This window comes from Canis aureus, chromosome 1 (genome assembly GCF_053574225.1).
Source record: "Canis aureus isolate CA01 chromosome 1, VMU_Caureus_v.1.0, whole genome shotgun sequence".
Taxonomy (NCBI): Eukaryota; Metazoa; Chordata; class Mammalia; order Carnivora; family Canidae; genus Canis; species Canis aureus.
Window position 1 is genome coordinate 78,239,018 of NC_135611.1, and position 24,799 is coordinate 78,263,816.

At 41.5% G+C, this 24,799-nt stretch overlaps 1 protein-coding gene across 6 annotated transcripts in view; it reads left to right on the plus strand.

Moving 5' to 3' along the window:
* TLE1 (TLE family member 1, transcriptional corepressor) overlaps positions 1-24,799 on the plus strand; it is an 86,159-nt gene that overhangs the window by 24,122 nt on the left and 37,238 nt on the right. For 2 of the 6 annotated variants that reach the window (XM_077905761.1, XM_077905795.1), the window contains 4 exons: positions 2,823-2,885; positions 4,301-4,405; positions 17,249-17,453; positions 18,189-18,205. In XM_077905761.1, coding sequence (XP_077761887.1) covers positions 2,823-2,885; positions 4,301-4,405; positions 17,249-17,453; positions 18,189-18,205 — 390 coding nt within the window. Of the gene's footprint in view, positions 1-2,822; positions 2,886-4,300; positions 4,406-17,248; positions 17,454-18,188; positions 18,206-24,799 lie in introns of those variants that run through there. The other 4 variants (XM_077905768.1, XM_077905780.1, XM_077905775.1 and 1 more) reach the window with 4 other exon arrangements.

The following is a 24,799-nucleotide window of genomic DNA, read 5'->3' on the forward strand; positions in this document are numbered from 1 at the left end:
GTGATGAGTAGTAAATACCCAAGGAAAAATAATGGAAAGAAAATAGAAAGTGGACCAAAAAATATGTGAGAAGATGTTTAGGTACAGGAAGAATCTAAGTAATGCAAATAAAAATGAAGTCATTGTTTTAATCTATTAGATGGATAGAGATTTTAAAAAGGTCAACAAAACCCAATATTGACATTGGGTAGGAGAGCAAGCCCCCTCATAGACTAGTGATACTGTAAATTGGTAACCTTTTCTGCAGGGCAGTTTATCAGCATGCATTACAATGTAAAATATGTATACACTTTGACCTAGCAGTTTCACTTCTTCCTTTTAGAGATCTATGTAGAGGGTTATTCGACACAGAGTTTGTAATTTTGGAAAATTAGATGAAATATAAATACCCACTGATACCAGGAGTGCACCAGTATGCTTGTATGGTGGAATGATGTCTTTATTCATGTTTGTATTTATTGAGTGGGAGGGCACCCATTTATACATTTTTGGGTGGAAATAATGTATTATTGAAAAGCAGTGAATAATATAATGGGACCCCGTGGTATAGGAAGTGTATCTTTCCACCCTGGGCTTGTGCACATGTATGTAATGAGAGCCTGGAATGATCCTTTCCAGAATCACCAAAATGTTGTTAGTCATGGATATTCTGGGATGATAGACTTAAGGTTATTTTAACTTTATTTTATATTTCTGTATATATATCTCAATGTGTGCCTGTGTATGCTCAAAATGAGCCTATGTCCTCTTTAAAAGTGGACCTTAAGTGTGCATTTTGGAGAACGGGAAAGTACGGACTGCTGTTGGACTGTACGGTAGGTATGGAATAGGGAATAAGGACCTACAAGTCCGCAAAGGGCAGCTCTACTCCTACATGGGTACCCTAATATATGGTGCAGAACCCTGTTGTGAAGGAAGGGAAGTCTACCCATACTACCCATACTTTCGAGGAGAGCCATGACCTTGAGTTAGAGTCCGTGGCTCTGATCAAATGAGCTGGGTGGGGCTGACCCAGTTCTGTTTTTGCACCTGGTACAGCTGCATCTTTTTTGCATAGATCTGTTTGCCCCGCTGGTTAAAGCAAGGTCATGGGTTTGCTCTCTACCCTGAGCATTTCCCCCTCTCCTCCAAGGAGAGGTCTGTAACCCTATCTCATTGGTGGTCAGGGAGAATTGAGTTGGTTTGGCCTAAGTCCCATCCTATAAAACCAAAGTCCTTGTTGCTTAGTTAACTGGAATTATCCTGGAGGAGAAAGGCAGCTCTTTTTAATATGCTTGATTATACAGCTTCTGGGCTTTCTACTTTATCTTGCTTACTCCATTCTCTGGGCATAGTCTATATGCTTCATAATTTTCTTCTCATGCTCCTTTTCATCACCTAATTCGGTAATAGAGGTGGCATTAGTAAGCATTGACAGAAAATGATGAAATAAATAAGGTCAAGGCTGGGCCTTTGTAGATGACCTTTTTTTGTTTTGTTTGTTTTGTTTTTAAGGCAGAACTGGTTCTTCAGAATTAGAGGAAAGCAGAGCTGCTTTGCATTGCTGGAGGATGTTAGAGGCTGGGTGGGCAGAGCACTATTTATTGCCTCCCTTGACCAGTTTATCCCTTGCAGCAGAGGGACTGCTGTGGATTTGGAACTGAGCGGGGACTTCTCTTACTTTCTTTATAAAAGCCTGTGCCACAGACCCTCAGGACACATTTTGTGACATCCAGCTGACCCATGGGGCTCTCCCAGCAAGGTGTACATTTGATACCTCACTGTGGTGATACTTGACAGATAAATACCCAGAGCACCTCGACCTGACCCTCATACTGGCCTTGGGTGCTGTTTCAGCTATGTTTCTTTGGCCTGTTTGCAATAGACTCATTGAGGGCTACTAATGTTGAAGTCCTGTTTGAGTTGTATAAAAGTTAGGTTGTATAAGAGTTGGGACAAGCAGGAAGGAGATCTGTGGGCTCCTCTTGCTCTCACTCTTGACCTTATCTTGAAGGCTAGACCCAGTTTGATGGTGCCCCTGCCCCACTGGCTTACTACACCAGTTGGAATGAACTTGCTATAATGACATAAAAACATGTAGTATGGAGCACCTGGGTGGCTCAGTAGTTGAGCATCTGCCTTTGGCTCAGGGCGTGATCCTGGGGTCCTGGGATCGAGTCCCGCATCAGGCTCCCCATAGGGAGCCTGATTCTCCCTCTGCCTGTGTCTCTGCCTCTCTCTGTGTACATCTCATGAATGAATGGATGAAATCTTTATTTTTTGTTTTAAAGATTTTATTTATTTATTCATGAGAGACAGAGAGAGAGAGAGAGAGAGGCAGAGACACAGGCAGAGGGAGAAGCAGGCTCCATGCAAGGAGCCCGACGTGGGACTTGATCCCAGGTCTCCAGGATCACACCCGGGGCTGCAGGCAGCGCTAAACTGCTGCGCCACTGGGGCTGCCCATGGATGAAATCTTCAAAAAAAACAACAAAAAAAAACAGTTCAATAGTACACCATAATTGAATAAGCATATGAGGGGGTTTGCACTCACCAGGTTAAAGGACCGTATAGCCTTAAACCACGTAGATTTTCCGACTCAATTAAGCTACCCATTATCTTTTCTTTAAGTGACCAATAAAGTGTGCGATTATGTCTTACTTTGCAAGTGGGATTAATATCTACTGTTTATCTCAAGATAAATATTAGCAACATAGCTTGGGAAAGCAATTTTATGCCCTCCAGAGTGAGGTAGTGGAAGGCTAAAGTGTTGGGTATGAAGTTTTATCTTTCTGAACTGATTATCAAGTATACTAAACATTTATATGGCTTTGTCTTTATAGACTGAAATCGCCAAGAGATTGAATACAATTTGTGCACAAGTCATCCCATTTCTGTCTCAGGAAGTAAGTAAAACTGTTCAGCTGTTAAAGTGCAATTATGTTGCTTCTCTGTTTGCAAATTAGCTAGTTTTAAGATGTTAATTTTATCACAAGGAACAAGTGTGAAGAACATCTGTTACAGCTGAAGTGTGTAAACCCCCTGCTATTCCATCTAACAGATCTGAGGGCACACTGTAAAAGTGGTGACGATAGCTCAACCTCAAATTAATTTTTTTTTTCTGTGAAAGGCTGCAAAATGACAATCAAATGTAAAGCTTTCCTTTGCTTTGAGGAGTAGACTAAGCTTGGTAAGCCCCTGGTGATTCAAGTGTCCTTCTAGAGAGCTTTTCCTTTCCTGCATTTTGAAAATGGTTCCATCACGATTGACTTGACCATGGAAGCAGGTACTCCATTTGTACTTGTACATCAAGTCAGGTTGATGTAATGATGTCCACGGAGGACGAGAATGCTAATACTCCTAAGGTTAAAATAAGAGTTTGCGTTACCGTGATGTACAGAGTCACTTACATATGGAAGCCATTTTATGAAGTTACAAAGTCACAGAGGTTGAACTTTTGTACTTTGAGAGGGAGAAGCTCTTCATATGAGTAATCTATGAAACTGATTCAAAACCAATATATTATAGTTTTGCCTGCAAGTTTACTTTACTTTCAGATACAAGCTAATAAATGATAACTGTGTTTTCAGCCTGGACAGGATGCATGTATCTTGAGACAGTGAAAAGCTTCCTGAACTCACAGCTAGAATACTGTGTCTGTTCTTGTTGGCATCTGCTGCTCCATAGTGGATAGCATAGGCTTCATCTCTGCCTTTCCTGGTGTAACATCTATTTGATGATAAAATTCAGATTTGTTGGCCTTTGGGATGGTGTCCTTAGACTTTAGTAATCCCAGATTCTGCCACAGCCTCATGCCTCTCTAAGCAAAGATGTGGCTTTGTTCTTATTTGTGAGTGGAGTTGGGAGGTATGCAGGGTGTTTCCAACCTGTGAACTAAGAGGGGGGGGAGGGTATCCTTTTTTTTTCCCCCTCAGGAGGATGAAAAATCTAAAGGCTAAATAAAGGAGAAGAATCCCCAGAGTTTCCACAAACTACTGGCGGGTTGAGATTTGTTGACTTGAGAAATAATGGAAGATTTAATGTTTAAATTATCATTTCAACCCCAAAATTCCCATCAGAAGTTAAGTGGAGACTAGTGTTGGTTAGAAATAAGGAAAGCACCCGTTCTCTGTTTTCCTTTTCCTGCTGTACATGTGTTCTGTGAAATAATCAGTACTTGAGAAACTTCGCATTTAAATCCATATTCTACTTGGATCTGCATTGCATATGCTTTTATATTTTTGTTGTTGTTGTTGTTGGAAGGTACAGTGAAGTTCTTTGGCTGCCTTGCTAACACTTTTTCTTCTCCTTGTTTTCAAAGCATCAGCAACAGGTGGCCCAGGCTGTCGAGCGTGCCAAACAGGTGACCATGGCAGAGTTGAATGCCATCATCGGGGTACGTGGCCTACCAGGTCTACCTCCTACAGTGTGTATAACCAGCTTTCATTTCTTATTAATTTGATGGCTTAATCTGTCTGTATATATCTACGTGTATATAATGTCGTGTAGGCTTATCGTTGGCCTGTCGGTCAGGGTGGGGGAGGAGGGCTCAGGTATGCCGAGGTGTGTTGAGGAAGACAGGTGAGCATAAGGTGATAGAAGCATTGTTAGGAGGGGAAGAAATGGGGAAATAGATGCAGTTTATACCCTGACACTTAAACCATCCTTGTAAAAGCTTCTAGTTAGAGTTTTAAATACTTTCCTGACTTCTGGCATCTAACTTTGGATCACAGTGAGGTCAGGACAGGTCTCAGGATGATCCTTTTATTTAGCCATTTTTGCTTTTTTGCCTTTTGCTTTCTGGGGTGTTAGACCCTGGTATAACTGTTTGCTCTTTCTCTTTCTTGTGCCTCTTGCATGAATTTTTAAGTGGCACCCCAATGAAAAGAGCTCTCTCTTGCCGTTGAAGAAGTGATAATTGTCTGCCCCAGTGCTCTCTAGCCTTTCACCAGGTTTCTGCTCTCCTGCGTTGAGTTCAGTTAGCGCTCCACGCTGGCAACTGGTTGTCAATCACAGGTCATTTGCTCTGCATTAATGAGCCCAGTGAACCGTGGGGTCCATCCCTCCCTTCCCCGCCCCCCCTGAGCTCGTCCTCACCACTGCAGGCCCTGAGACCCAGAGACGGTTTTCATGTTTTCTGCCCTTCCAGACTAAGCCAAAGAAGTAGCTGAAACAAGGGACCATCCTTTCTGATTTTATTCATATGTTAGTGCCTTGAGCGGATTCAAATCACTCATTTATCAATTTATGTTAATTGCTTGTGAGAAGATGCCCTGCTGGTCTTTATAGTTCCCTCAGACACTTTGTAATGATAATTAGACATGCTGCTGTACGGATTAAGAGTGCCATAGTCCAATGACGGCCACAGACAATGGAACCAGTTAATCCATCAGGGTTTAAAATTACATCCCAACTGGAGATGGAGAAAAAACATAAGAGCCAAGGAGGATTAAAGAATGAGCCTCAGCTTGAAAACTCTCCTTTCATCAGTTTCTCAATTGCCGATCTGCAGTCGGGTTGCCTGTGGTAAGCTATTGGCAGTCAATTAGGTGAAATAAAGTGGGAGGGTGACCTTCATTTCCTTTTAATAGCTTTTTCCTCCCTGAAATGGGGAGCTTCAGTGGATTTTCAGCTTAAATTTTATTCAAGCTGCTTTATTACACTTGACAGCTTAGCTCTGCATAAACAATTCTCCCCTCCTCCTCTTTCCCCCCCAGACCCAGGCTCTGCCTTTCTCCCCCCGCTCTTTAGATCACATTTTTGACTGTTACTTAGTGGGCTCTCTAATCACATTCAACAAAAAACACAATTACATCTGCATTTGTCGGCTGCCTTCTGTACCCTTTTCTTGTGTAATGAATTGCTTTATTTCAGAGATCAAATCAAATATTCACTGGTACTTTTGCATGTACCGTGTTTGATTAGCAAAGACTAATAGCAAATTGTACTTGTAGCTTGAGCACAGAAATTTTTTAACCCAAATGAATGAGGATGGAAAAGCCTGTTTTGATTAAAGAGAAACATATGCAAAGCAATGCTCAAGTACCCAGTTACACTTTGTGGAACATGTTTGTTTTCTGAGAGTCTCTAAATTTTTACATACCATTTCTTGATGGCGGCGAACCTCCTACCTGTAAATTCTCAAAGGCCCTGCCCAGTCCCACACATTAGGAAGGAGGAAATTGTATTAACCAGATGTTTATAGGTAATACTCCTTTTGAATTGAATCAGAAACTGAAAATGGCAGGTCGCTTTAGAAGGGCAGATGAATCGCTAATTTTATGAATGGCTTTCATCCAGGAAACATGTTGTTGAGATTATAAAGGCAGATTAGCTCTGATAGCTAGCAACAATAACCCAAATCAGTGAATTGGGCCTCGCACAAGACTTAACGCCAAGTGCATGTCTTCAGCGACTAGCATGTGCGGTTTTTCTAATTGTAATTTTTGGCTCAGTCTATTAATTTATGTCAGAAGGCTCTTTTAAAGTTTGTAGTGATCAATAATTATCCTGCACCGTAAGTTTCATGCTCTGGCATATGCTTGATTTTTGCTTGAAAGGAATTGTGCGCGTCCTGGAAAATTGAAGTAGCATAAAATTGGGTTGACAATTCAGTGGACCTTTGCACCCCTTCATTGAACATGCAGTATGTCAACCTGTCTCCCCAGAGGGGAGGAGGCTCCGGGAGGCTGTCTGCTCCTACAAGCAGCAGCTGCGCACAGAGTAAATGCAGCCCGGTTTGATAGCAGCTGTCAGTATTGTTCAGGGACCGGCTCAGGATGAAGAACAATGGGAGAGGCCACGCTCTTCGTCTGCATCGACTTTCAGGCTAAGAAAAGAAATAGTAATTTAACGGTTTAGACATCTATTACAAGTGTGAAAGATCATGAAAGAGTAGCCTTTAAAATGCAAATGAGCCGAAACATTCTCATTCCCTTTAAGGTACAATCAAGGAGTTTACTGCTTGCTTGGCAGGGCTAAAGACATTTCTCTTTAGCAAACCTGGAAAAAGTGAAATCTTCTCAAGGACACCAGAGCTTCTAAGGTAGGCTCAGCTTGTGTCCTGGGACTGCAGATGGTCTTGGAGGAGGAAGAGATTGGTTCTATTTTTTCCGTTCACGTTGAGTGAATTAGCGATGCCCATTTCTCACCAGCATGGAGAACTTAGTTCTCCTACCTGACAGAAAATACTGGATTTTAAAGCCTTTTCACTACAGATGACACCTGCTTTAATCTCATAGATTACTGGTATTTAAGAAAGATAAGCTTCTTAGATACTTGATATTTGGAGAAACTATTAAAATAGTTACTTTTAATGTGATACTTTTTTTAAACAGTTGTGACGGGTAGCAAATTTGATAATTGGCAGAATAATCACTGCAACCCTACTTTTTGAATTTTGCTTTTTATTAGCTCTTTTACTATTAAACGTGTTATGTTCTTATAGCAATAGAAAGAGTATTTAATAATGCAGCGATCTTAAAAGATGTGGGGTTGGTTTGGTTTGACACATGGCTCACTTGTGCTTTAGAAAACAGGTGTGTTGTAGGAAGGGAACTTACTATAGACCTTGATCTTTTTTTTTTTTTTTAATTCTTTACGTCAGGACAGTCTCCGTGAAATCCTCAAAGATTTCTTTTCCAATTTGGAATTCTATTAAAAATGGTCAAAACAAAATAACTCTTTAGATGACAAACTTTGTGGAATAGTTAATGCCTTCCTAAAGGCAGGGAAAAGGATTGAAGGACTCTTCAAGGCCACTTTCCCTGGTATTATTTGTGGGGAGTTTGGAACTAAAAACTTTCTTCTACTTGCTATGATAATGATTTTAGTTGAGGTTGGGATTCCAGATAAGTAGTGTTATCTTTTAGTGGGTATATATCACATGTAATTAATATAGATTGTATGGGAGCACCTGGGTGGCTCGGTGGTTGAATGTCTGCCTTTGGCTCAGGTCATGATCCCGGGGTCCTGGGATCGAGTCCCACATTGGGCTTCCCACAGGGAGCCTGCTTCTCCCTCTGCCTATGTCTCTGCCTCTCTCTCTGTGTCTCTCATGAATAAATAAATAAAATATTTTTAAATTTAACAGATCTTATGGTTATACATATGTATAAATTTGTATACACAGGCTTTTTTTTTAATTGAGGTGTAATTGTGAATCACACCAATCTTAAATATACAGTATGATCACTTGGGCATGTGTGCACACCCTGTAACTCATACTACTTTCGGGGTGCAGATTCTCTCCACCCCAGGAAGTTCCGTTGTACATTTTCGCAGCCAGTGTTTCTCCATCCTCAAAGGAAGATGATTGCTTTTTGGTTAAAGAGGACAAAATGATTAGCTGAGTGTAATTTGAAAAAAAATTGTGTCATTGTATGTCCACTGGCATCCGAGGACCAGCTGTCCAACCTGATGGTGTTTTGTCCTCATCTTTCTAAGAGCATTTGCCCTGTGTTACCTTGGACAAAGCATGGGTCCCAGATCAGATGAACTTGAGTGGGATGCTTGGTGCTGCCACATTTTTAGCTTTGTGACCTCGTCCAATCAGTTAACCTCCTTGAGTATCCTCATCTGTAATGGATAATACCATCTACCCTGCCTAGCTTTTGTAGGGATAAGACCATGGTTGGCAGCCTTTACCCAGCACGATCCTGACTCCTCTAACTGCAGTTCTGTCTACCTTGTTTCTGTATCTGTAGCCTATCTGTGGGTCCACTTGACCAAGTCTCTGTGAGGGGTGGTGGCTCCTAGTGGCTGGTTACTTCCCCTTTAATCTTTTCCCCTGGTTCTATGGATGTCTGTGTTTGAGTTTAGACCCATCCAGATGCTCTGTTCCTGCCATTCAGGTGCCGTACGTGAATGGTTTTTAGTAAGGTTGCAGCAGGGAAGAAGCATTGACTATTTAATTTTTGATGAACAAACTTAGGATTCAAAACAGAAGGAAGAAGGAGCACCTGGGTGGCTCTGTGGTTGAGTGTCCGCGCCTTTGGCTCAGGTTGTGATCCCGGGGTCCTGGGATTGAGTCCCACATAGGGCTCCCTGCAAGGAACGTGCTTCTCCCTCTGCCTGTATCTCTGCCTCTCTGTCTCATGAATAAATAAAAATAAAATCTTAAAAAAACAAAACAGATGGGGAAAAGTTAAATTTTGGGAGCTCCTGGAGAGAAAATCAAGAAGCAGAAATAAGGATAAGACATCATTGGCTTCCTTACCTAAGAGAAAGGGAAACAAGGCTTGTGCTGGCCCCGAGGGGTTGCACAGGTCATTGTGATAGAATTGAAAGGAGAGAGTGAGGAGATGGCCAGATGATGAGTAGGAGTTGTTCTTCCTATACTACAAAATGCCTGATTTTTGACAGCTGCCCCACTGATGGATGTTAAGACAATTTGAGCAGTTTCTCATAGCAGTGTGTGTGAACTTCAGGAGCTCAAAACATTTGGCTTAGTGTAGGCCATCTTGTTTGTCCTTTCTCATTTATTTGGACCTATTCTGACTTAATTTTCCATGAACAGAACTTCTGTCAAGGCCTTTGGGGCTCCAGTTATTGGTCAGATGTATATATTCCTGCTTCATAGGCGAACTTAGAATTCTCTACACTTTAAAACAACTTAGTATGAAACAAAAGAAGTCTAGGGGCTTTGTGATGTCTATGTTTGTGTTAGGGGATGGCTATGAATACAAACTCCTGTTGTGTCCTCTAAGGAGGCTTCCTGTCCTTAAGAGATTGAGTTGTAGACCTAAAGGCTCCCCATTGTTGCATGAGATGATTGGTTTAAGGATTAGCAAAATGTTGGATTATTTTTCTCCTCCGGCTGTAGCTGTCAGCTATCTATAGGATTGCAGTGTGTGGAGTTTAAGAGGATGAGGTTAGCCTCTTATTCTTATGAGTATGCAGTTAATCCCTGGAAAGCCCAACAATAACCCAGCTGTAAGTTTCTTTATAAAACAAATTCACCCTAGGAGAATAATGCCTAGCTGCTACCAAGAGCAGAAAATGACAGGGCTACAACTAGCCTAGATATTCTGGCTCTACTAACATATTTAGTGATCTGCCCTCTACCTAAATTCCGGTAGTCCAGCCCTTTTGTTAATTTTCCAACCTAAATTCCGGTAGTCCAGCCCTTTTGTTAATTTTCCAAGGAGAAGGAGCAGTATTGCAAAGTCTGTTATGTATCCTACTTCTTCTTGGGTTCAAGTTAAGTTTTTTACTGAGAGTACAAATGCAAGGCTTGTCTTCAGTGTCTGGGTTCTTCTGAATAGTCAGTGTGATTTTAGTTACTAGAAAACTTGTTGAGGCGTTGTTCATTTTTTAATTCTCCTGCGTATATTCATATGATTTGTACTTGATTCCTTGGAAGAAGGCATTATCACATTTTCTCTTTTCCAGAGTAGAAAGTAGAGCACCCCATTTTAAGAGTTAGACCTATGCATTTTTAAAAAATTGATATAACATTTACATACCATAAAATACACCCGTTCAAGGCATACGAATCAGTGGGTTTTAGTATATTCACAAACGTGTACAAACGTGTACAATCATCACCACTAATTCTAGAATATTTTTATCACTCTAGAAAGAAGCCTTGTATCCATTACTAGTTACCCCCTCCACTCCCCATCCCCCAGTCCCTGCAACCACTGATCTTTCTGTCTCTGTGGTTTGCCTATTCCAAACGTTTTGTATAAAAGGAATCTGATAACGTGGCCTTTTGTGTCTGGGTTCTTTCACTTTGCATATAATTCTCAAGGTTTATTCATGTCGTGTGTACTTCAGCCTTATTGATGAATAATATATCAGTATACCACCTTTATTAATCCAGTCACTGGCTGATGGACATTTAGGTTGTTTCCACCTTTTGGCTGTTTATGAATAACGTTGCAATGAACATTGTGTACATGTCATGTGGATCTCCTTTCTTTTCTCTGGACTGAACCTATGAGTGTTATCACTGGGTCATGTGATAACTGTTTAACTCTTTGAGCAGCTGCCAGACCATTTTCCAAAGTAATGGATGAGAGTTCAGTTTCTCAGCATCTTCTCCAACATTTGTTTTTGCCCATCTTTCTGATTCTAGCCATTCCTTGGGTGTGATGTTGGAATCTCATCCGTGGTTTAGATTTTCATATTTCCTTGATGGCTAATGATGTTGAGCATCTTTTCATCAAATCCTTACGTGGTTTTAGAAGTGGATCTACCTAAATAAACATGGCTTTTAAAAACTTAATCTAATTTAAGCCATTCACTCCACTGCTCTGATCATTGTCACAAGTGTTACCATCATCCAGGGCAGGTGGAAGGGGCAGGTAAGTCGGCGATGTTGCAGGATGAGTTGGCCTTTGTGGATTTGCTAAAAAGCAGAAAGAATAAAGATGAGTTCAGATCCTTTTCAGAATTGTAGGCCTCCATCCTGGTGCCTGCCTACATACACACCATCAGTTTTGCCTGTGTGTGTCATTTTCTGTGGGCTCCTACATGGACATGGCGTCTCGGGGTGGTGGTTGTTGGTTTTGTTTTGTTTTTTAAAACTGTTTTCAAGTGGCTTGAGAATTCTTGACCCCCAGGAGGCAGTTTCTGCCTGTTTATCACTCCTGCCCCTCTTCATAAGATAGGCCATTCACATAATGGAAGGTTTTCAGATAACTCCTAGAGTAGTATCCATGATGTTTCTTTTCCTACACGCTCTTTCCCCCTTTCCTGCTTGTTTCCTGCGGCATGCCAATTTTCTTCTTCTGCAGTCTCCCAAGATAACTGCGTGTTTTTAAAGAACAGGGAAATAGCAGAAATCGAGGAAGAGTGATTTGGAGAAAACTGTCAACAAATGCTGCTTTTTCACATTTTTTTTTCTTTTCAAAGTGTTTAAATACCAAATGCTATAAATGCCACTTACTGTCATGCTTTTAGCATTAGAGATGCTATTTTGGGGCATGGTTTTAGCTCTGGTTGGGTACAGTTTGTGATCTCTGTGGCATGGTTTTCCCTCAGGTTTATAAAGCAGGGTAAATTTCAAAAATTCAAGTTGATTCTGTGGTTGGTGATAAATAGCTTAGCGTCTAGTGAGGTGAAGGTGGGTGTCGGCCTTCGTTTTCATTCCAGTGTCCTTTCCAGTTGTATAGGCAGTTCTATGGTGATAAAGCACGTGCTACAGCTGTTTTAGAAACACAACTGGAGAAACCACTACACCATTACATTAAAGCTCCAAATGTAAACAGCAAAGTCAATTTCATTATAGTAACATAATTGACCCTGGACGCAGTAGGTAAAATGCAAATTAAAATTCTGAATGTGCGGCTGTTGTTTGACATGGATGAGGTGACTTTATTCGTTGTGGGTTTTCATTATCATTAACTCAGGGTTTGGTGTTTGTTTTCCTTGTCTGACTCCCAGCCTGTCCACATTGTTTGGGTAAGAGCAAGTGCATGTCTCTCCTTCTGTCAACAGTGAGAAACCTTTATGCAGCCACCTTTGAGGCACAAAACCCCCAATACATGGAAGTTTCCAGTGTATTTTAAAGCTGTTTGATGAAATATGAACTTTTTTTATTGTTTGTTTTATTTTAAAATTGTCAGTGGAGTCGGTTCTGGGAAGCAGATGCTTACTTTTTGAGTTGTGACAAGGTATTTGATGGTGATGAAAGGACAGTGAACAATTGTTGACAAGCATTTTTATTTTTTTAAGTCAGCAATTTGTCAGGTCACTTGCTGTATAAGAACAGGAATTCTAATGTAATGGGACAGAATTCCAGCTTAGATCTAGACTAAAAATGTTCAGCCTTAGCACTGTTGACATTTCGAGCTTGTTAAGTCTCTGTGATGGGGGTGGGGGTGCTGTCCTAGGCATTGTAGGATGTTTAAGAGCACTTCATCCCTATCCCCTCCCCCCCCCCTCCCCCCTCCAGGGTGTGATAACCATAAATGTCTCTAGACATTGCCAGATATCCCCAGGGTGGGGAAAGGAGGGTGATAACCACTGGTCATCTGAGAAACCACCTGCATTGCTTAAAGCCACCATTGCTCATCCAGAATGCCTTTTCTGATGGCTTTACAGTTTGCTTGCATGTCCTTTGCTATATAAGTCTGCAAGCATTAACTTAAAAAAAATTTACTAATGAGTGTAAGGTAATGAGATAGAAGGTTGGATTTTCCCACACCTGCTGTCCTGTTGAAAAACATTTCCATTTCCTCATTGGTCTGTGCAAGTTTGGGTCTATGGGGGACCAATGCATGTAGATTCCCCAGTTAGTAGAGCCTTTGGGTTTGTTTGAGGTTTCACTGGCTGTGTAGTGATGTCAGTATCTCGCTTGTTCTAAAATACATTTTTAAGATAGCATTCATGTTTTTTTCCCCCTTTGGGGAAGGTGCCAGGCACTGGATTGTCTCAGGTAAGCCTTGCCGACAGAAAAATATCCTTCCAAACACATATGGGACAGGTGGGCTGTCTTTTTAGAGTAGTTTACTCTCCTGGATGTGGGCCCTCTATCTGTTGCTGTGTATGTTGTCTGAGACACGACACTTTTTATTTAATCATCTTCTGAGAGAAGCCATGGCTGTAACTGTTTTGGCTTGGTGGTTCTTCACAAGCTTCCTTGGAGCTAAAGAGATCCTTTTTTGGATGTAGGGGCATGGGGTATTGGGAAGTGGGGATTGCAGAAGTAGGACTCATGAGGCACAGATCTAGGAACAAATTTTCATCTGTCACTGCTGTTAAGGCTGCATGGGAAGGTGGATTCATTTCTGGTGAGGGTGGATTGTCTCAAGATGTGTGGCATTATATGCCCTCAAGAGCCTCCCCTTACCTGGGAAGGGAAAGACTTGAGGTCTTCATTGGAGAAGGAGATTGCCCTCTCCCTTCCCCATTCTTGGGACCACTCCGTCTAATTCCTTGTGAATGTGACTGGGCTGCTGTGGGATCTCAGGAGAAATCCTGAAAAGTTTGCAATTCTCATTCTGGCTGTGAGCCCCATGGCAAGCCACTGTCTCCTCTGTGAAATAGGATCTACGATACCCACCCTTCCTGCCTTGGGTATGTTCTGAGCTGTGGGCAGGGGGAGATCTAGGAGCCCAGCATGGCAGCAGAAGTAGAATGTGAGGCTGCAATGTCCATGTTCCTAGACCTACAGTATTTTCAGTAGTTGTGATCCATCCTGTCTCTACTTAGTACTCTTTCCAATTTGGTAGGTTTTTTGCTTTTTTTTTTTTTTTAAAAAAGCAGCAACGTGGGGCACCTGGGTGGCTCAGTTAATTAAGCATCTGACCCTTGATTTTGGCTCAGGTCATGATCTCAGGGTTGTGAGATTGAGCCCCGTGTAGGGATCCCTGCTGGGCATGGATCCTGCTTACGATTCTCCCTCTCCCACCCTATGCTCTCTCTCTAAAAAACTAAATAAAATAAAATATAAAAATAAAAAGAGGAAGAAGCTTTCGAAATGGCCAACAAAGGGAAGGAGGAACTTGGTTGCCTCTAATAAGGAACAGTGAGCCTTCTTCAAGGATCCTGGAGAACCAGAGCTGGGTAGAGTTGGGAATTCCCTGGGGCAGTTAAGGCTGTTGGACATCCCTGTTGATAGTTATTAGCCTAAATGTGGGGTTTAATCACGTGGGTCTACTTCACAGCTGTGGTGAAGTCCCGTTATTACGCGAGCTGGTTTTTCTTTTTAATCATATATCATAGAACGCTTTCTAGTTTATCTTTCTAAAAACCAACTTGGGTTTGGCAGCAAAGCTCTACTTCCTTCTTGTGCATCCATACATTTGCCTGAGTATGCGTTTGTGGTGACATAAAATCATCACACCTCTGCAAAAGATTTTTGGTGGCTCTGTTCTGGATTTTTGGGGGAACAGGGTGTGCAGAGAGGGATGAGAGGATGGTGCCCCCCACCCGGTAGTTAAATCTCTTCCCCTCTTCTTGGCTTCTCTCATCTTGTAATCCATGCCATGCTTAATTACCCCGTTGCACTTGCTTGTGTATGCATCATTGCACTCCCCTCCAGAAGCCGGACATAGCTCTTATTTCTCTAAGTAATGATAGCAATTGCTGGGAGGGCAGACCTGTTCCTCATCCTTCTCCGAGCACATTTCTTATGGCAGGTGTCTAGTTCCTAATTAAGTGCTAATGAGCATGCCTAGTGGACCATGGCGCTGCTGCCAGCTTCTCCAGTTTTATGTCTTGCTATTGCCAAGCTCTTAAAAGGTGACAGAGCAAGAATTAGTGTCTTTGGGATGACAGGAAGGTGATTTTATGTGTAGAGAAATTGTTATTATGATCTCAAATGGTGAATGAGGGGTTTATAAATACTTTCCAAGAATACTATTAATGCTGGCTGCTCTGACCTTTTTCTCTCCCCCTTTCCACCTGTCCCCTGATGAGCACTGTGCTTCCCTCTGGGAAGTAGAGGAGTTTCAAGACCAGGTGGACTCCTAAAGATTTTTTTTAGAAGATGCTAGGAGTGGTTGCAAACTGTAAACTGACTATAGACACCGATCTCTGGCTTTCAGGTGCAGTTTTCTCTTACTCTCAGGGCGGGAAGCATGTTTAGGATTCAATTAAAGATCAGTGGTCTGGGTAGAAATTACTGAAGATCTGGCATGAAGATTTAATATATGCAGTACACGCGAGGGGGTAATAAATAAACGAGTAATTGAGTCCCAGGGAAGTGAGCACAAATCAGAATCTTAAGAATTTTCTAACATTACACCTTAGAAATTGAGCTTTAATCGTTTTTACTGTCTCATCAAAAACGAGTTTTATGTTGGACAGCTGAAATGTGGCCAGATTTATGGCTCAGGGGCCATTTCTTGGATACTTTTTCATTTACTACAACATGCTCTTAAATATAATATATGAGAACAACGGTACTTTTTAGTGTGAACAGATTTCTGACTTCTGGCATATAAGAGAGAGGGGCCAAGGCATTTGGGAGTGGGGACTTGGGTCACTGTGGGGAGAGACCCATACAGCGGGGTTCCCAGTCAAGGCCTCCTGGGTCTCAGTATTTTCCTCTGACACTGAAAGGGTAGATTTGGGGGGCGGGGTGCACAAGAGAAAGGAAGCCATAAACAATCTTAGGCTGTAGTTTCTTCCAGCTGTGGTTTCTTCTAGCTGCCACAGCGTGGCCACCAGAGTTCACCCCCGGGGTGACCAGAGTGCAGCCATGAGAGTCATCATATTGGGACCCCACACCCCTCCCTCCTGGCAGGAGCACCTCGGCAGTTTCGTTAACATCCTGTGCCATGGTTCCTTCTGTGAAAGGTGGATGTCAGGGCCTCCTCCTGGTTCTGTGAGGGCTCAGTGAAGTAAGGACACAGGGGTCCTTGAGGGGGTGGAGCAGGGGTGCCTAAGAGATGCTGGGTCTTTCTTCAGACTTCTGTTAATTTAAGGTAGTATTTTGGTTGCGCCTCATTGTACCATGCTGGTACTAGCACAAGAATATTGGGGAGACAGAGTCACCTCATAACTGGTGACCAGTAGAGAGTAGAGTTACTGGTTTATAGGTTACATGTCTACGCCCTCCCCCCTACTTTAACCTTCCTGACATCAGGAGGAGTCTCACATTCGGGGACAGACTGGATTACATCCCTGGAGGTGCTTAGAGGTGGATCTAACATGGGAGGTTCACAGACTGGCCTGGCTCCCCGCCCCCAGCCGCCACAGTGTGGGCAGCCATGCCAGGAGGAGGCAGTGGCCCTAGGTCTCGGGCTAGACTGTGGAAAGATGGGGAGAGACAGCTGTGCAGATGGAAGCTTTTGATGAACTGAAAATGCTAATCACATTTTCCCCCCTTTCCTCCCTTTGTCTCTTTGTCCCCTTCGTGTGCTTGTGGAACTTCTTACTGTGTTTCCTCTGTCCTCTTGGGCACCTTGGGGATACTTCCCCCTGGATGTTACTGCTACTTCCACTTTCCTCTGCTCCTTCCTCTTTTCCCTCCTCGTCTTCCTCTCATCCTCTCATCTGTTCCTCCTCCCCCTTCCTCTCTCATCTCCTCCTCTTCCCTTTCCTCCTCCACCCCTTCCTCTCATCTCTTCCTCCTCCCTTATCCCTCCTTTTTCCTCCTCCTCTTCCTCTCTCATCTCTTCCTTCTCCCTCACCTCTTCCTCTTCCTCTCACTCTCATCTCTCCTCCTCCCTTACCTCTTCCTCTCCCCCTTCCTCTCATGTCTTCCCTCTCTCTCACTTTCTTCTCTCCCTCTCTCCCTCTTACCAACATCCTCTCTTCACTTCCTCCTCTCCCTGCCCTCCTCTTCCCCTTCCCCTCCCACCACCATCAACAGCAGCAGCAGTTGCAAGCTCAGCATCTTTCTCATGGCCATGGCCCCCCAGTGCCCCTAACACCTCACCCTTCGGGACTTCAGCCTCCTGGAATCCCACCCCTTGGGGGCAGCGCTGGCCTCCTGGCGCTGTCCAGTGCTCTGAGTGGGCAGTCTCACTTGGCAATAAAAGATGACAAGAAGCACCACGATGCAGAGCACCACAGAGGTGAGAGGCCGGGCAAGCCAGATTAGGACTTGGTCCTAATACTCATACAGTGCTGCAAAGTTGTGTGCACCGCTAAAGCAAGCCCCACCCCATACAGAGAGCAAACAATGAGCTAAGAGGAACTGTCGCAAAGCTTGGCCACTGAAACACAGTTCTCCCTGGAAGTTTCCAGGGTTTAACGTGGGCATCTGTAGATTTCTCGATCTCTTTAGATTGCAGGCATCTTGACATCTTGGCAACTGCCTAGTTAATGCCAGTGGCCTGTACCATATTATGGAAAACTGTTAACTGCTTAATTGGGTAATTTTCAAAGAAAGTAATGTTGTTAAATGGGGCGAAATAAGAAGTTAAATTTGAAAGTGAATGTGTTCAAATGAAAGGTTTGATAATTGCATCTGTTACTACTTAGTTTCATAGGCTTTAATTCTAGTATGCATTAAATATTGGGCAAAATTGCACTTGACTAATTTTTTGAAGAAAAGTAATTTATTCTGTCAAGAAATAAAAAAATAGGCTTTGTGTATGGTTAAACTGTAAATCTTATGTTTACAAAAAATACTGTAATTTTCAGGAAATCACTGTATTAGGAATGTGCAATGACTTATATAAATAAAAGCCATTTTTAAACCTGTTTGGGGCTTGTGTTCTAATTATTCCCCCCTTTTTTTTATTTCTGTTCTTGCCTCTGTGTCTGAACGGGCATGTCTGTGCGTTTCTTGGTAACCTCGGGAGCAGAGAGAGAACCGGGCACAGTAAGTACTCAAACGCCTGCTGCACATAAAACACATTCCCCTTCCTGCAACGTACCCCAAGCTGCCTTTCTTTAAACACAGCCACAGACATGCATATGCTGTCTCTCTCAGTGACCTGGTTTCTTTCTTTCTTTTTTTTTTTTTTTTTTTTTAATATGACTATCCACTCCCCCTCCCCCGGCCTTTTTTTTTTTTTTTTTTTTTATAAAACTTTTGTTAGATAAGAGGGACATGATTTGGAGGCCACGCTGTCTGCTATGATTACTCACTTGGAAATACACTTTGATCTGTACATGCCCCAGGCCTACTTTAAAAATATGTTTATCGTTGCATTCCAACTATAGGTTGCTTGTAGTTTAAAAGAATATTCATGTTTATCTTAAATCAGTTTTACAGGCAAGAGGTCACAATCCATATGTGAAATTGGTTAGTAATGTGTTATTTCTACTAAACCATTCATTATCCTCTACAAATGCATCTTAGTTGCTAGGTTTCCATATCTACTTTTCTTTTCATAATTGCCCTTGGAGGGTGAACTTGAACTTCAGATTTATTTTTGACCAAAGAACTGAGCGTCTGAGTAAGCTCTTAAAAACAGGGAAATTCAGTGGACAGAGGCTCTAGGTTTATGGGGTTCATTTTTTTTACCAGCCTAAATCTCACCCATTTTACATACTGCACGTTCAGTCTGTACATGTATCTGTCAGTAAGCTGTGGGGAGATTGGATCTAAAATGCATCTCTGAAATGTTGTGGAGCAAACAAATGGAGTAAGAAAATGGCCCATTGTCAGCGAGGATAACCTTCGATTTTTGCCTCCTTTCCTCCTTTCCTTTCTTTCTGAACATGGCAGGTTAAATATGAATATGGTAACAAAACTGAGATACTGAACTCTTAAATCATTCTGATTTTTTTTTTTTTTTTTGAGTTTGGGGGAAGATAGTTAAATCATTTGAGTGTGGAAAGTTCTTTTTCCCTCTTCTGTGTAGAACAGTGGCTGCTTTTAAAATTCTCTTTGAGCCTGAACTTGGTATACTTTATTTTGTTTTGTGTTTTCTTTGTTTTGTTTCTTTTGAGGGAGTGAGATGGTGGTGGGGCCAGAGGGCCAAAGGGAGAGGGAGGGAGAGAATCTATAGCAGGCTCAACACTCAATACAGAGGCTGACATGGGCTCGATCTCACAACCCTGAGATCGTGACCCAAGCCAAAATCAAAAGTCGGTTGGTGTACTTTATATTTCAGGATGCCTTGGGGGCAGTGGATAAGGGTGAAAGGATGGGCTAGCTGTTCTGCAATTCTCATACTGTAAGTTTTCTCTGGACAATGTTGGGAGCAGAAGAAAGAAGGGAGAAAAAGAATGCCAGCTATGGAATAAAATATCCTACTCCCAAAGTACAAACCTAAATAAACTGACTGATGGAGGTGACCTTTATGTTTTTTGCTGACTCAGTGTCACTGTAGATTGTCTTCTTTTATGCCATGTTCATTCAATAGAGTGTTAATTATAAAACCCTAATCCCGAAGAACAGAGATGGTGGAAGATATTGAGAAAGCTCCTGTCCCTCAGACCTATAGTCGGCTGCAAGTTTTAATTTATTGAACTTATTCTAGGTTTGGAACTGTATTTCTAACTTTAGCTTCCTGTTCTCGGTACTGTTTCATCCAAAATCACTGTATTTATTGAGTGCTTACTGTGTGTAAAGCAACACAGGAAATGTAGCTCTGGTCAGGGATAGGTAGGTACACCTATTACAAGCCCTTTCTCAAAGCACTGAGGGAAGGTGACAGAAATATTAGATCTAAGATTATAGAAAGTTCCAGCAAGAGTTCTAGATAGTTGTGGGAGGGGTTCTGTAGTATGGATTTCACTGAGGCTCTGTGGCAGGAGTGATGAACCAGAACCCAGTAGAGGCATTCTCCACACCTCTGTGTGTGTCTCAGTGTATCAAATACTAATTTGTATTTTTGGCTGACAAATTTAGCAAGAACTTAATTCACTGGGGAAGTGAGGAGGTAGAGTAGAGGAAGGTGAGGAGTTGTACCCTCCAAGTGCAAAACCATCCTTCACTTTCCATTGTTCTTAGGTCCTCATGTTTTCACAATCTGAACTTTCAAGTCAAAATATGGCAGCTACATTGCAGAAACCCAATCGGTACAAAAACAAAATAAATGGTTACTTAATGCGTTATTTGCATGTCTCTTTCGCATCAAATTTTCCACAAGTTTTAATGATAATTTTAATGGGTATTTTCAGAATAGTATATATACTGTGTTTCCTGCCTAACTTTTATAGACCTCTCTTGGTGGTGTTGGTATAAAATGGGAAAACTATACTGATTTGTAACCTAAACATTTAATTCGGTCTGTAGAGAGAAACAAAGCTGTTCACTGTCCACATAAGTGGGATTTCGCTACAGTTATATAAAATGAAATAGCTCTTCAAACTTTGTGTAAAATTGAATATGAGATGCAGTGGGTAATGAGATGATGTATGTTCGTAGTACATAAAATATTGTAATACTTCTGTATTTCATAAAGTGGTTTGAATTATGAAGTCGAATTTTACTTGGCAGAGAAAGTTGATTATACTCTTCGTGTTTGGGTTTGTTTGTTTTTTCAAACCAATGAGTTGCTACAGGGCAGTGGTTTCCAAACCTTGGTCTCAGGATCTCTACATCTTAAAATTATTGATGACCCCAGACAGTTTTTCTCTATGTGGATTATATATTTTGAAATTTCTCTGGATTAAGAAATTTTTTAAAAAGTGGCAATAACTAGAACAGGTAAAGAGCTTCTTAATTTGTGCTACCATCAATAACATTATTAATGAAAATGAACTATTTTCCGAAACAAAAAATGGTGGAATGAGTGGCTTTGTGTGGCATGTTTCCAGATCTCTTCAGTGCATGACTGAGTAGAGGATAGACGTAGTCTCATCAGCTTCTGCGTCCTGTCTGTTGCAATTATGTTGTTTTGATTGAGATATAGGAAGAAGATGTGTCCCCAAAGAGATTTTTAATGGTCTCTGGGAACCTCACGGGTCCTTGGACCAAATGGAGAACCTCTGTCATAAATAAGACCAAGGAGTTTTGAAGCATTCTACGTTGGTACATAGTGTTATTTTTTTTCCTGTTCTCTTTGTATTGAACAAACATGATGATTAAATATATCAAGCTCAGCAGTCAGGGACTTTTGTCAACCCAGGGGGAATGTGAGTGTGTATGGATTTTCATCTATGAGTCTAAAACTGGTTTGTAGATAGTTTGTGTTTGTTTATTTTTAGTGACAAAATTACTACATTTTCTAGTTTAAGGTAGAAAGACAAATGAGCCTTACTGTAGCCTATTTTACTATAAAACCCAAGGAAAAAATGAAGGTACTAATGGACACTATTTTTTAACTTTCTTCATTTTGAGAAAGATGAATGATAAAAGTAATAACTTTTAGGAGGGTTTATTTTGCTATTTGGCTGTTGGTTTTAAATTAAGATTTGACTACTGTTTTTTACTAATTTGCAAAACGTGTTTGCTTTTCTTTTTTTAACATAAAGCTACTTATGTGAGTGCTATAGTTGAGTGAAGAATTATGACATGACCTAGCAAAAAGGACTTTATTTCTTACGTAGTAATAAAAAGTTTGGCTATCTCAATTAATTTAGAGATGAATTGTATTCAATTTTGGCTGAAGTCAGTCTTTAATAAGTCTGCTTGAAAGACCTTGAATCAGAGAATTGACAAGGCCTTGTATGGCTTTTAAAGAATATGCTAGAACGTGTGTTTGATACTCATTCATTTAACACATATTTCATGAGCACTCACTATGTGCCAAGCACTGTAAGGCACTACATGTAGAGATGACCCTTGAACAACACAACATGGGTTTAAACTGTGCCGGTGCACTTATGTATGGATTTTTGTGATAAACAAAGTACAGTATTATATTTTCTCTTCCTTATGATCTTAACATTCTCTTTTCTCTAGCTTACCTTTGAAAATACAGCATATAATATATGTACCAAATACATGTTATATGTTATCAACTGTGTTATTGGTAAGGCTTCTGGTCAACAGTAGGCTATTAGTACTTAAGTTTTGAGGAGTCAAAAATTAGCCATAGACTTTTGAATGAGACGGGGGTGCACCCCTAACCCCCGAGCTGTTCAAGGGTCAGTTGTACTTGCCACCATTTTACAATAATTATCTTTTAATATCACAGCCACATATTTGTTAAATGAAAACCAGTGGAATGCCTAACACATGTCAGCACTATCCATGTCAGGACATTTGGAAGAGGGAGATAATGGGGATAGGTGTCAGGGAGAGATTCCAGAGCAGAGGGTCTGTGGACTTAGGCAGGATACATGGGTGGGCATCAGAAGGTCCTTGAACCCCCTCTAAAATTGTGTGCATAGTGTTCTGGGTTGGTGCTCTTTTCTATAATTGTGAGGAGAGATTATAACTTTCATCAAATTCTCAAAAGGGGTTCCTGGCCCAGAAAAGTGTAAGCACTGTTAATGTATTTAGAGGTCATAATGATGCAAAACCATCATCTTAACCAATAAGACACCGTGCTCAAGGAAGCTAGATACCTCTAATCCTACAATTAATTAATGGAGGTAGAGATTTAGATTATGTCTTTCTGAGGGACCGTGTTATCACTCCTGTAACTGACTTTGTAGACCTCAACTTCATCTTTAGAGCTTATTTTAAAATAGTGATGACAGCCATCACTTTATTTAATGTGAGGTGGTGTCTTTGTGTTTCTTCTGTGGCTGTTCTGCTTAACTAGTTAATTGGTAGGACCAGATCCTAGTAAGGACCACCCATGATTTTTTTCTCAAATCTCACTCAGCACCATAGAATGCAAGGAAAATGTGAGACGTGAGTTTTTCTTCAGAAAATACTTTACTGAAATTTTGGCCTTTTTCTGAAAAATTTTTTTTTTTAAATATCACATCAGCTCCCAGTAGTAGCTCGTTAGGACCATGGCACCATGGAGCCATGGGTGATAAAAAGAACACTGGTTTTGGACAGACTTCTGTGGCATTTGGGCACAGACGAAATGTGTGTGACCAGGTGTGTCAGCCTTTTGAACTTTCCCCTAGCGTCATCTATAAATTGGTGATGGAGGCTGCCTTACCGGGTGAGGGGTTTTAGGGACCACAAGCAGAAAGTTCTCAGACATAGCACATCAAGCCTTTAGGGATTGTCCTCCCCATTCTCTCAACCTACAAAGTAGCAAGACAGCAATAAATGCATTATTAGTCATGCTCAATGTAGTTACTGATGGTTTCTTTGCCTGTTTTTAAATGTGTGAGGCAGTTATGGAGATGTGGGCAATTACTGATGTTTCTCAGTGTGGAGGGGGCATGATACTGACCCTAGCCCATTACGAACTTGATTAGGCTCATGATACTCAAGTTCATGAAGGGACGAAATGTCTCAAGTTCATGAAGGGACGAAATGTTTCTGCCTAAATGTTTGTGAATTGATCTCCTGACATTTCAAGGAATTGCGTGGAAGTGAAGGATAAAACTGAGATGAGTCACCTAAAATTTCAATATTTAGGTACAGTGGAAAACACTAAGTTTTCTTAAGCAGTTGTCGCAGCAGATTTCATTTTTGGCAAAATTTAAAACTCTGTGCTTAAAAAAAAAAAGAGATCTCTGGGAGAACTGCTCACTGCATCCCTGCTGTGAGAAGGGAAGACAGGAAAGTGACAGTGGTTTCTAGATGGTTGGGCGTGGTCTGTCCTTGTACCAGCGGGGGTGTGGTTTACTGTGGATGCCCTAACTCACCCGGTGGCTATCGGGACCTGCGTGGACCTGCGTGTAACTGGAGAAAGGCTCCAGGTTGTATCTCCTGCTCACTCCGAAGAAGAGACATTGGGCATCTTTACTCTAAAAAACCAGAAAGTCAGATAGACAATATTTCCTCCTTCCTAAACATTTTTCAGATTTGTTTGTGCTCCGTAATTAGAAAACTTAACGTCCACCATTTAGAGCAGGGTTGTTTTTTTGTTTTGTTTTTTTAAGATTTTATTTATTCTACAGAGAGCAAGAGAGAGAGCAGGGGGAGGAGCCAAGGGAGAGGGAGAAGCATATTCCTCAGTGAATGTGGAGCCCAATGTGGGGCTTGATCTCAGGGCCCTGAGATCATGATCTGAGCTAAAACCAAGAGTCGGACATTTTATCAACTGAGCCACCCCAGCGTCCCGAAAGCAGGTTTTTAAAAATTTTATTTTCCTTTTGGCCCCATGATCATTTTTATCATTCCCTCTGAAACGCAGTAAACAAGAAATGAGGTCTCTGTCTTTCAGATGAGGAGAGGTAGATGTGAGTGCCATGAGACATCCAGGTTACCTTGCAGGCAAGTCCTGACCTGGAGCTTTCCGGTTTCTTGTATTAGAAAGTATCTCATCAGGGATTGGAGAACGAAGAGGGACCATGACAACTAAATAGCTCTATGAAAATGGCTCTTGAAAACTGTGAAATACAGATTTGATTTTTGCTGTCACCAAGGTCCTGATTAGGGGAATGAAGTTGTCATGAGGGCATTTAAAAGTTATATTGAAATAATAATATTTATTGTCAGCTC